The sequence below is a fragment of the Epinephelus moara genome, chromosome 16 (genome assembly GCF_006386435.1).
Source record: "Epinephelus moara isolate mb chromosome 16, YSFRI_EMoa_1.0, whole genome shotgun sequence".
NCBI lineage: Eukaryota > Metazoa > Chordata > Actinopteri > Perciformes > Serranidae > Epinephelus > Epinephelus moara.
In genome coordinates, this window is record NC_065521.1 from 23,621,467 (window position 1) to 23,634,347 (window position 12,881).

A 12,881-nucleotide genomic window follows, 5' to 3' on the forward strand; every position below is an offset into this window, starting at 1 on the left:
ATAAATATATTATATATATATATATATATATATATATATATATATATATATATATATATGTATATATTTATATCCCACACTTCCACTTAAACCTACTTCTGCTGTCTGCTGTTATATTTACAGGTGGACAGTCACTCCTCCAAGTCTATACCCATTGTGATAACAGTCATCATCGTCATGCTGCTGAGCGTCGCAGCTGGAGTCGTCTTTGTCAAGAAATATGTCTGTGGTGGCAGGTTAGTGTGTCTATGTGTCGTCCAGTTCATAACCAGGCCCTGTCTGCAGAAGAAAGTGTCCAGAATGGTAAACTGTGTCTTTGTAATTGTGTTAGCACTTCTCTTTTACTGTCCTTAAGGATTCCCTAAACACTTCAGGGTCTGTCCAGATCCTTATAAAGTCATAAAATATCTTAAACTTTAATTTGTGAGGTCTTAACTAATCTTATCTAATCTAAGTCCACATTTCTAATGTTTAGAATCTTTTTAAAACTGTAATACTGTCATTTTATTTCATACTTCCACTTACTTGTTGACAAAATGTAGATCAACTTAACTCACTCTAATAATCATAATCCTACATAATACTTAGCTCTGCACAAGACCACATATATACTACTTACCTGCAATGATTACCTGTGATGCTTAAATGAGTAATACTTGATTTGTCCAAATAGCTTTCCTAAATTTGGTTAAAGGTGTCTTGAAAGGGTCTCGAAAGCATTTAATTAAACTGTCTGATACCTGTAGACACCTTGAAGTTGGTATTTCACCCCAAGATGGGACCTTACATCCTGCGCCTAATGCTCGTTCTTGTCAGCTTGCATGGGGTTGTCTCACCACTTTTAAGATTAACCAGCTAAACTGGAGCCTAGAAAGTTTTTTATCTACCTAATCTTTGCCTTGGCCCCAAGACTAAACCTACAGGAGACCTCACACCTAACTGTAACTTCAAACAGAGTTGATTTTTTTTATTTTTGTGATCATCAAGTTACGAAGATAAACTTTTCTCCTTGTACTGCTCGCATGGCTGCAACTGGGCCAAGATGTCCCTGCAGAATTTCCAATGACTTTTATCTGACTATTGACAAATTCTCAAATTAGCCTTCATAAAGTTATGTGGAAAAACATGTTAAACTAAATACTGCAAAAATATATAGACATTTGGATGGACCAACAACAAAGATCTGCTCAGATGAGGGTCTGTATTCTGATATCAGTGTAGAATCTGGCAGCCCAAATAGGCTTACAAGTCACACTGTCAGCTTCCATGTAGACAGGCGTGAGACCAAATATACAAGTTATAGGAAAACATGTTTCATATATTCTGTATGCCTTCAGCATTGTAGTGTGTATCATTCAGTTTTGTTGACCTAATTTTCCAAGCTTTAGAAAAAAAACTAGCCCGTACTTTTCCACTCAGTCCAACTTCTCGTTTTCATCAAACACAAATAGTTCAGGTCATCATATTAAGTATGAACATGCACTCAGAGCATGGGCTGAGATGGACACAGAGCATGCACGGCTGCCTCATGCAAAACCAAGCCCGAATCATGGTGTTTTTAGGGTGTCACACTTCATTGCATTTTGTTGCTTTGCATCTTTCAGATGATTTCAAGTGACCTGACAGTATTGTGAATGTGTCCGACAGGTTCCTGGTTCACAGATACTCTGTGCTGCAGCAGCACGTCGAGGACAATGCTGTTGAGGAGATGGATGACCCGCTGGAGACCAACCACACCACACAGAATGGCAAGATAGAGTTTCACGACGACTCAGATGAGGTACAGTAGAAACTTTTTCCTCCTTTAAACTTGGACTAAGATACAAACATGGGTGCCAGGTTTTTCTTCAAAGACTGGGCCAAGGTTTTACTGTGAAACCAACAGCATATGTGTTTATCTTAAAGCTTGCTTGATGCCATGTAGAAATTCAGAGAAATAGAATAGTTAGACAGAAAACAACCGAACCAGACCAAAAATTCTGCAACAAATCTTGATGCTGGAGACAAATAAGAATAATTACTGCTGTTAAATAAACCCTAGACACTTTCAGCTGTATTGTTGTACAGTACAGATACAGAGTTAGGAGTTAGGGCCTTTGCATGTCAGGAGCCTCATTCATCAGCCTATTAAACATTAAGGACCCTACAGTGACGAAGCCACGCTGTCGCACTGTGCACTCCTACTGTACAGGCCAACCACCTGCTGTGAAGTGTAGAAAGGAAGAGAGCCATATAATATGTCACACAATGATGATGATATATTAGCTGATACTTATTCTCTTGACAAACAAACTTGTCAGTGCTCTCTGGTGGACAAACTCTGTAATGACCCTGTTTTTTTAAATGGAAATTTGTGGTTACTTGTCAGCTGACACCAACATACCTGTGATAAACTTTTTTCCAGTTATTCCGACACCACATGAATGATGCATGAGCTGATACATTGCCTGGAATTTTTTCCTAAGATGGCGAAGGCATGTCCTGCCCTACTCTGCCTTCCTCTGCCTCTCATGGACTTTCCCTGACATTCTTACCCTAACCCTAACCATTCTCACTGCTGTTGCCTAAACCTAACCAACCTATCCAATGAAGGCAACGAGTACTCGCCAGTCAAAGGCAGGGTAGGGCGGGTCATGCCCTCGCCATCCTTGGGAAAACAACAGTTTCACCTCCCAGACAATCACTAAGAGCCAAGACTGCTGGAAGGGGACAGCTGTCTTTGCAGCTTTGCTCTCCACATGTTCGTTTGCCTGTTTGTCAAATATAGTTTTGTTAAAAATGAAACTGTGTTTAAATACAACATTAATTAGTCCAGTAGGTCAGAGGGTGATGTTTCATTGTTGCTACAAAGTTATGACCTGAATTCACCTCCAACAGGCCACTTGAGTAACTGAGTTAAGCGTGTGTGTGTACACAAACCCATAATGGCTTCTTGTTTGCTCACCTGCGTTGGCGCTGGCTTCATTGGTATGTTATGTTCTTGTCTTTACACAGGACCTGCTGGAATAGCAGGCACAACCTGCTCTGCAACTGAGCAACAGGTTTCCAGCTCCCCCCGTGGCCGGCTGCTGCTCCTGTCACTCTTTTGTCTTCAGCTACTTCTTCCTTTCACCTTCTAGTATGAACTTTGGCCTCAGCTACCAGACTAAGAGTCTGCTGTCATCTGTGAAGTATAATGAATGTACGGAGGCTTCCTGGGACGAACGCCACAGCTGAGGAGGACGGACGTCTTGTAGTGTCGTGCTTCAGTTATTGATTCTGTTGATTGAGTTCGAGTCTCCAAGCTATTTATTTTAGGGAACGAAGAACTGGTGCAGTCATTTGAACTGCTGACAGAGCCAGAGTCCTGGGTGTCTAAGCAAAGCTAGTTGTGTAAATCCACCACCATTGCATTACGGGTCCTGCCTCTCCCATCTCATGGGAGTGCTCCTGGAAATACTCTCACTTCTGTTGAACATCTGTGTCCTTTTTCTCATGCACTTGTACATAAACCTGATTTTCTTTTGCCATTTCTGATGTGGTATCAATTTGGTAGTTGTAAAAAAAAAAAAAGGTTGCCCTCAGTAGCTGGTTAATAACTTTCCCGAACCATCTGAGTCTTAATCCCTGCTGTTAAGAAAATATTTGTTGGTCAGAAAGTGTGCCCCGGACGGCCAAGAGTATGTAAATGTGAGGTTCTCGGGCCTCTTCTTCCATGAGTACTGACTTGTGAAATCTCCTGTCTGTATTTGGGATGCAAGCCTGCATACTTTTACAATGGTTGAAGTAATAATAAGCAAGTGGACATGTCCATTTGCATTAGGTTTGATAGCAATAACATGTTTCAATTGAGCATATTGTCCATGCATGTTAAATAATCCTATTGGCACAATAATGTTTCCAGTCGCTCTGTTTGATGAATGGAGATGTCGTTGCGTGAAACACATCACGCATCAGTGTGTAAAGGGTGGTGAAGTGTGTCTGTTTCAAGACAGGGTGCGTTCAATAACATGTCTGCAGTTCTAACTGTCCAAAGCACAAGGTCCTTTGTATGCTTAGAGTTTGTAGTTTTTCTTAAACGTGACCTACTGATTAACATGACGAGACTGTAATAATCACTGTAGTCATATTCAAGTAGTGTTTATAATCACTGGAGCAGTTTTTGTACTAACGAATCTTTGAACTCGTGTAACAAATTGCGGTTTGAAGAAGTTCTGAAATGACAAATAATTATAGTTTGATAGTAAATATCTACAGATATTTTTTACATCAGATTCAGAGTACATCGATACGATTTGGTGACAGAAGCATAGGAGCAAATTATTAAAACATTGTGTAAATGTTGTATAGCATAACTAACACTTTAGCCTGTTGGAATTAACAGACATGGTTGTTGGACTTTTTTTTAATTGGTATTTGCTTCTGGGCCAGAGCAAATTCTCTAAAATAACAGGGTCAATGAAAGTTTCTCATTTCACAGTGATCTGCTGTTTTTTCTTCTTCTTTGTAATCATGCTGCTGTCATTTTGAAACTGGATTGGCTGATGCCTCTAAACCGATCTGTCATGTCTGTCACGTTAAGTCTTACAGGGCTTTTTTTCTTCTTCTTGTACTCATCTATTGCACATTTTGTTTTGTCTGTCTTGTGTTAAATATGTTGCTTTAATACAGGTTTATTTATTTGTGACTTGCAGGTTCAGAGTGCAGTGAATTGGATGTGGTTATACAAGTGCCTGGGGTGAGGATATGATGATTGATTATTATTTATATCAGCTAATGTGTAACCAGTTCCATCTAGTTTGTCAGTGACACCTCGAAGTTGCACTTGTTGCCTAAGATGAGTTTGAGCAGTGACGGATGTGTGCGTTTCATACGAGCTCTCATTGAATGGCATGTTATCTCTCAATATTTAAATCCACAGAGCTTTGTAAAGAAAACAGCCTACAGTGACCTGGTTATTCTCTCTGTCATATCTCGGCATGATGTATAATTCTGAGTGATACAGAGTGGATACAGGGTTATTACGTAGCTGCTATACAATGGCGAGTTATTTTATGATGGTTTGTTGCGTTAAGTGAAGGTAACATATTTTTCTTACAGTTTAAAACTGCTGTATAAATTAATAATTCATCGTGACGGTTCTGTAAATATACAAGGTTACATCTTTGTATCTGCTATGTTTCTCTCTTCTGTATATTTGAGGCAATTTTCTTTGGGTTTGCCAATAAATTCATATGTTCCTCTATTTTTATTGCCTGGTTTTTATTTTACAGCAGTGTAAAAATATAAGGGTGAAAAATGGATTAAAAATAAAGCCAGCATTGGATCGGTCTCAAGACCACTTTTTAAAGATCTCATCTAAGACTTGACTGCATTTTTATTCAGTCTTGTCCTGGTCTCAGACAAAGAGGACTCTAGATTTTATTTCAAGACCAGTCATGACTGCAGGGATATCCCTAAATTATTTGTGCAAAAGAGGAGTGTGACAGTGCCTACTAATTATTTTATAGACATTTACACTTACATATACACACATACATGGATGGATTACTGAACAGGCCTACTGGGAAGTGAAAACAAGCCTGTGGGCCCAAAGGTTCAGGGGCCCTCATGGCCTTCATCTGCAAAATGCCATTTGTACAGACACATACCAACCATAAAGAGACTTAAGCGAGATTTATAATTAAGTGGCAGACCCTACGCCGTAGCCTACACCCCATAAATACAACATGCTAATGTTATTAGCACAAGCCTATGACATTTTACATTGTATAAATTAGCCTAGCAGCTAGCAATCTTTTCCTCTTCTCAGAAAAAAACAGGGACAACAGCAACATTTAACAAAGGTAACGGATACATAATTTTGCTCCATTACAACTCACAAGGTTCACCGACAAAACAACTGTCTTATACTAAACATGTTTTCCAAACAAATACAACATGCTAACGTTATTAGCACAAGCCTATGGCATTTTACATTGTGTAAATTAGTCTAGCGACAAGCAGTGATTTCCTTTATTCATATGAAGCCAGGATAAATCCCAAAGTATAAATCCCTGAAGGATAGATCACACACAAGGCTTTACTGTCTTCACAATTTATTGTTACCTATCTGTGAAATAAAAGTAAATAAAAGCTTTGTTTCCACTGAGGGAAATGGTTTCAGCTTACAGAAGGTCTGTGTCACCGTGGTGTGTAGTTACATTTCTGGGGAGGTGCACGTCAGGCTATGGCCTAGGTTCTGAACGCTGTAGCTACAGTGTTGATACAAGGCATAAGTATAAATTCCACATTAAAATGACTACAAAGAGATACAAAACAGCGGCAGGGACAAGAGACTTACGAAAACTACAAAAAGGGCAACCACAAAGAGACAAAAGCAGTCACGAAGAGACTCGAAATGACCACTTACAGAGACAAAACAACTGAGAGATGTGTAACGGCTACAAGCAGACACAAGATAACCAAAGGGACTGAACAAGTATAAAGTCTGTGCGTCTTGCTCCTTTGTAGGAGAACCTTCTGCATGTCAGTGCCTAAGGGCCCATTGTCTCATGACCTGCCCATGCACACATATACATACAGTACAGCAATCAGGGGTAAACGAAGAAGAATTTTCATTTGTTTTTATGGAAATGTGGATCTTTCATATCACTTTGGTGAGTGCCTATGGTTTGTACGTTCCACATTTTATCATAAGTCATGTGGTCATGACTTTGTCTCGGATTAGGTGATCTGGACTACTACACTGCTGGTAGTTCACACAGTGGTTTCTGTCACAGCCTGTCAGTTAATGAGAATTTCACATGGTTTACAAAGGGATCAGTTACGAAAGCACATCCTGGTTGTAGGATGGCTGCTGCTGCTGGTTGAGATATTCTCTGGGTGCAACTTGAGTTTTATCTGTGTTCTCTGCCTAATTTTACAAGAGCTGCATTTATATCAGTTTTTTTTAATGAGGGAATAAATACAGAGATTAAGAAATAAAAACATGGGCAGAACAATCTTTGATTTTTTATTTTGCCTCTTTAATAATATGTCAGAAAGTCACTGGGCAGATTATTATCAGGTGTTATGATGCCAACCTGAGCATCAAACATCGTGAGCTAACAGTTTAAGACAGGAGGTCCTCAGATTCTGTACAAAAAGTTGCCCTCTGCATCAAAGAAGTCATTTCCAATTTGCATCGCCGGATGAGGCTTTTCCATTTCTATGAACTCTTCAAGCTCTTCCTCTGTCAGCAGCCATCCATCCCAGCCCTCCTCATCCTCTTCGTCCTCCTCTGTAGGATTTGTGTGAGAAATGCTGTCCTCTTCCTCTGATCTTGCCGCAGGGACATCTTTACTGATACCAGGTCTGAACTGGGTGGGCAGAAGAGTGACAGGGGCAGCAGGACTCTTAGCGAGGGAACCTGAGCCTTCATCCTGAAGCATTAAAGTCCTGTCAGCCACAGGCACCACTGCTCCTTTAGTGCTTCCAGGTGGGAGTGCAGCTGATGTGTGGTTTCCAGGCAGCTTTAACCTGTCTTGCTCTGTTCCAGCACCTGAAGGCAGCACCTGCTGTCTGAGTTCAGCCATTACTTTGGCATCCTGCTTGGCTTTTCTTTGAGGGACAGGGACAAACTTGCTTCTGAGGACTCTCAGGATGACATCAGGGGTGACAGAGAAGCCCTCAGCCAGACGCCCTACTGTCCACTCTTCTGGTTGCTCCTGTTTCAGATACCTGAAAAATGAGACATATTTTAAAGTTCCAGTCTGTAGGATTTCAATATATTGACAGAAATTAAACCCTACCTAATAAGTACCTTTTCTTTATTGTGTAATCACCTGAAAAAAGGACCTGTCTTAGAATGAGCTGTTTATATCTACATAGGGAGCAGGTCCACATCTATAGGGATCACTATGTTGAAACACAGTGTTTCTACAGTAGCCCAGAATAGGCTTGTGCCGATTTCCAGTTTAACCGGTTCGGTCCGGTTTAAGAGCTACACCCGGTTTATAATTCACGTCGACCGGATAAAAAAAAAAAGAAAAAAAAAAAGCTTTTCACATCGGCGGTGTGTCAAGAGACTATATTCAGCTTATCTTGCATTGTAACATGCATTATGACAACTTAATAAGGTTTATGTTTGTTTATAAATGACGTGGAGGAGCCTACAAGTGCTTTGTTTAGTTTGTCTCAGAGGCTTCAGAGGGACTCCGCAGCTCGCTCCGCTCAGCTGTCTGCTGCTGCTGCCAGAGATCATATTTCATTGGGGCGGGGAAAAGTGCGAGGGAGTCAGCAGTCATTCAGGCCTAGTCCACACGAGCACGGGTATTTTTAAAACCGAACTTTTTTGGCCTCCAGTTTTTAAAAAATCTGCGTCCATACGAGCGGTGTAATAAAAATACCTCTGTCCACATGACACTGCAAATTCCACTATCAAGCAATGTAATACACATGCCAAAGCAGTAGGTGGCAATATAACTCCTAACTGTAAGGCCATTGTAGCCAATCAGAAGGCAGTAAAACGTCATTAGCGGAAAAACAACAATCTCTGAACTCCCCCTGACACTGGACTTTTCCAAAAAGTTCACCCTGGACTCCGGTTACAAATAACTCCGGTTACAGAGGCCCAAAACTGCGGTTACGCGTGGATGAAAGGCCAAACCGTGAGCAAAGAGTCACGGTTTTATAAATACCCGCGTTGGTGTGGACAAAAGAGTCACGGTTTTATAAATACCCGCGTTGGTGTGGACAGCCCCTCAGTTTGTTGCCCTAGTAACCCGTTTCCACTGAAGAAGTTCCTGGTACTATTTGGGGGGCTGGAACTACTACAGGAACGTCCTCTCGCTCGGCCCTCTCAACCGCTGTGTCTCCACTGAGAGAGCGGAGTTGGAGGAAGGTTCCGTGGTGTCCTTCTGCGCCTTCTTCTTCTTGTGTAACCTTGTGTGTATTGGCGGTTAATACAGCATTACTGCCTCCTAGTGGATTGGAAGCGCATTACACCTATAATGGGCTTTTATTGGGAAAAATAGCTCAAATGTGACCCCCAGTGGTAAAATTAGGTATATAATTCGATATATCGGTTCGGTTAGATATTTGGCTTTAAATCAAACTGGTTGGAAAATTTTCAATCCAGCACAAACCTAGCCCAGAACAGACAAACCAAACACCAACTCTAGATAGGGCCATTCACGCTTTTGCGTCAGCCACCCTAGTTCGCAGCCCCTCCGCAACAAGAACGTTGAAAAAACACAGATTTTTTAAAACGTGAAACTGTTTTATCCAGTGTTTCTACTGGTTTAAATCACTGGGTCCATTTCTTTTAGAAACTGTAAAAACCTCCTGAACATCTAGAATTTTAGTGATCAGAAAAGAAGGTGAGCACACATTAGCCGGTGCTACGCTAGTGGCCCTAATCTGACATCCCAAACTGCTTCGGAGAGACCCTGATTGTAACGTGAGACTGCTTCTTTCTGTGTTTTTACTGATTTTATTATCTGTCCATTTGTTTTGGAGAGGAAGAGACCTCTGTAAATAATTCAGCTCTCGGTAAAACCCTCATGAACAATGAACACTGATGGAATTTCTAACAGGGAGAAGATTTAGCTGGTTGCAATTTACAATCCTCACCACTAGATGCCACTAAATCCCCCTCAATCTTATATACTGTTTCTTTAAGCCTCATTGAAAGGGGGAACTACGCCCATTTTCAAAATTCATACTTGTAATTCCTATGCTCTGAGACCAGTGGTTCCCAACTGCTCCAGCTACGGGGTCCAGATTTCTCCTTATATTAGTCAAGGTCTACTCAATATAATATATTTAGCGTCATACTTGCATTTGGCCATGTCGTTGAGCTAGTTTGATGTCTCTGTCAAGTACCTGTCCGTTAGTCACTCACTCTACAGCAGGAAACGGCACTTCAAAATAAAAGCTATATGCCAGAAATTCACTGTACTTTGAAATCAAGTGTGTTTTTTACAAACTTGACACATTGACACTTGCGGCCCATTAAGAATAGACCAGCAACCCACTTTTGGACCAAGACCCGCCATTTGGGAACTACTGGTCTATGACAGTCCAAAAATATTGGTGAACATGAACAACTCTCTCCCAAATCCAAAAGCTAGAGTGCTAAAACTCAAACTTGTGATGTCACAGGATATAAAGTCTGGAGCTGCTCCAACTCCTTTAAATCAGGGCTTAAAACATTACTATTTACTGCAGTTTACCAGTGAACTAGATATGTAACTTATTGTTAGGATAATCTGTAGCTATTGTTTTTATATTTGTCTGCTGTTGCTTTTGCTTTATGTTTGCTTTTTAAATGCATTTAAATGCGCTGTTTTTCTTGCTTTTAGCTTTTGTTTTTAATGATCTATTGTTCCTTTAATGTTTTATCTTAATGAATTTCTCTTGTAAAGCACATTGAATTGCCTTGTGTATGAATGGTGCTATATAAATAAAATTGCCTTGCCTTGCCATAGACAACGAATGGTGAAAGATGTTATAGATGACACTGAGAGCACACAGGGGAATGCTCTGGGTATATGGGAACATTTTCTGTTTCAGAACTTAGAACATTACCATAGAATAATACTTATATGGGTATAAAAAAGATAACAAACATTCATGGGTCCACAAATTCATTGCCTGTGGCGCGGGTCCATACTTTACACTTGATGACATCACAGCTTGTAGACTTACAGACATTTCTTGGGTAAGTGAGTGTAAGCAACAAAGCTCCTCACCTGATCTGCTCAATAGCATCCCAGGTCAGCTTCCTCTGCGGAGCTCCTGATGGAGTCATCTGCCTCCTCAGTATATGATATTTCACAGTCTTCTGCCTCTTCCTCCCCTCACTGGAAAACATGAGAGGAAGCTTAACTTCACATAGATTATACAGACAGCACACACAAAGCATTGTATAGGAGTAATGTTGACTCTTACTCAACCAAGGCCTGGAGCTTGTCCTCCACATCCTCTACCCCAAGTTCATCATCAGACATCTCATCAGCGTCTGCAGGAGCTCTGTTTGGTGCTCTGTCTCTGTGCACATGGCTCTGTCCCCTCCACGCCTTACTGGCTCCTCTGCTCGCAAACCGACAGCTGTTCATAGACACAGGGGGCATCACTGACAGAGCACCGAGCCTGGAGAGCAGGGAGAGGACCCGGAGAGGTCGGGCCATGCTCACAGACACTGTGTCCTCCCCCTTTTAACCAGTATCTCTAGCTTGTTCTGCCCCAAAGAAGTTCACACAACCAGACACAAGTTAACACACACTGACGCACGTGTAACAGTCCAACTGTCCACTGCTGCTCACCGGAGTTACTTAATTTCTATTCCGTTACTTTACAACAGAGGAGCCACTTCACCAAAACTAATAACACCCACAGTCATGCCATACACGCATAAACCCCTCGTGAATATACTTCCGCAAACATGACTCTCAAAACACAAAGACGGTGCGGTGCTGCCCCCTGCCGGAGCGGAGGTGAATAACAAGACCAAAATAAATGACAGCAACTTTCAGGGTGCAGCTCACAAAAAGAGCAATTTACATCTGTGTCAGTCTTTAACTTTTTAAAGAAATGTTATTATAGTGGACCTAAACTGAACAAAAAGGCTCTCTTGTAACATGAAACGCATTAAGTATCATATGGGTGCTTAACTTGCTTTGCCAGGGGGCCACTTTTTCAAAATGACAAAAGGCCAGGGGCAATTAATAAACTATGATTAATAATATTTATCAGTAATTATAATAAATGAACTGCCTTTTTTCAACCTGTTGATGTTTACTGACCTCACTCATCTTTGCCAAGAGGCAAATTGCAGCAGCCCTGCACAGGTCAGGTGCAAGCAGGGGCATTTCTAGGATCGGAAGACATTTGGGTCATAGCCAAGACCTCTGTAGCAGGGGAATGCTCCCCCAGCACCCTTTAAAAAAGTAAAAAAGCTGTATTTAAAGGAATACTTCACTCACAAAATAACCTTTTGTAGATCAATCGGGTGGCCCTCCGACCATTTTCTAATTTACAATGAAAATAATGATTCACACACCCTTTTTTTTTTAAACTTTTAAAGTAAATAAGTTGAAAGGGTGCATAAAAAGCATTCAAGGAATATTTCCCCAACAAAAATGACCATTAGTTTATCAATAAGTCATGCCCTGTTATCCTGAATTTGTGAAGAAAACTTTTTTTTTCATATGCCTCCATGGACAATGAGGAACACACTGATTGACAGATTGGAGACCAGCACTGTATCAAAACATCAGTTTAAAACACTTGCACAATTTATCAGGTCATAATCTCAGTAGGTCCAAAATACATGCATTTTTGTTAAAAAAAAAAAAGAAAGAATAATGTATTTGGTAAAGTATTTGCTAATGTATTGGAGTCTGGCTTTGAAGAGAGCATATGTTTCACTTTCAGTACTTAAAAAAAGTAAGGTTTTAGTAAAAATGCATGTGTTTGGGAAGTACTGAGCACACCACTAGAGTTTGTAAATGCATATGTTTTGATATAGTTTTTGCTGTTGCTGGTCCACAATCAATCAATGAATTAATGGGTTCGCCTTTATAATGGAGGCCTGCAAGAAAAACAAAGATTTCTTTACGAATTCAAGGCAACAGACTAATTGATAAAAAATGTGAGGGAAATATTCCTTTAATGTTTTTATGCACTCCTGCAACATGTTTACCTTAAAGTAGAAAAAAAGTATTTTCATTGTGAATTACAAAAGCTGAATATCACTGTGTTTCACAATATAATGGCTACTTTTGTCATTTCAATTCCACTTAACACGATAAATAGACCCAGATAGGAAATACTATATCCCAGGGGAGCTGTCAGAGAAAACAAAAAATTAAAACAAAATGGCGACACCTGCCGGGCTCCCGGGGCTCTGCACCCTG

General features: G+C 40.6%; 2 protein-coding genes across 2 annotated transcripts in view; one reads left to right on the forward strand and one right to left on the reverse strand.

Moving 5' to 3' along the window:
* The window catches only part of sort1b (sortilin 1b), a 19,940-nt gene extending 14,716 nt beyond the window's left edge, over positions 1–5,224 (forward strand). Inside the window, exons 18-20 of the mRNA XM_050064074.1 lie at positions 124–236; positions 1,648–1,780; positions 2,995–5,224. Coding sequence (XP_049920031.1) covers positions 124–236; positions 1,648–1,780; positions 2,995–3,009 — 261 coding nt within the window. The 3' untranslated portion in view covers positions 3,010–5,224. The remainder of the gene's footprint in view (positions 1–123; positions 237–1,647; positions 1,781–2,994) is intronic.
* A 1,758-nt stretch (positions 5,225–6,982) lies between these two features.
* ngrn (neugrin, neurite outgrowth associated) lies at positions 6,983–11,399 on the reverse strand. Its single transcript, XM_050065977.1, has 3 exons — positions 10,915–11,399; positions 10,716–10,826; positions 6,983–7,701 (listed from the first exon to the last, which is right to left on the reverse strand). The coding sequence occupies exons 1-3, from the start codon at positions 11,151–11,153 to the stop codon at positions 7,110–7,112; spliced, it is 942 nt and encodes a 313-aa protein (XP_049921934.1). The 5' UTR covers positions 11,154–11,399; the 3' UTR covers positions 6,983–7,109.
* Positions 11,400–12,881: the final 1,482 nt, after the last annotated feature.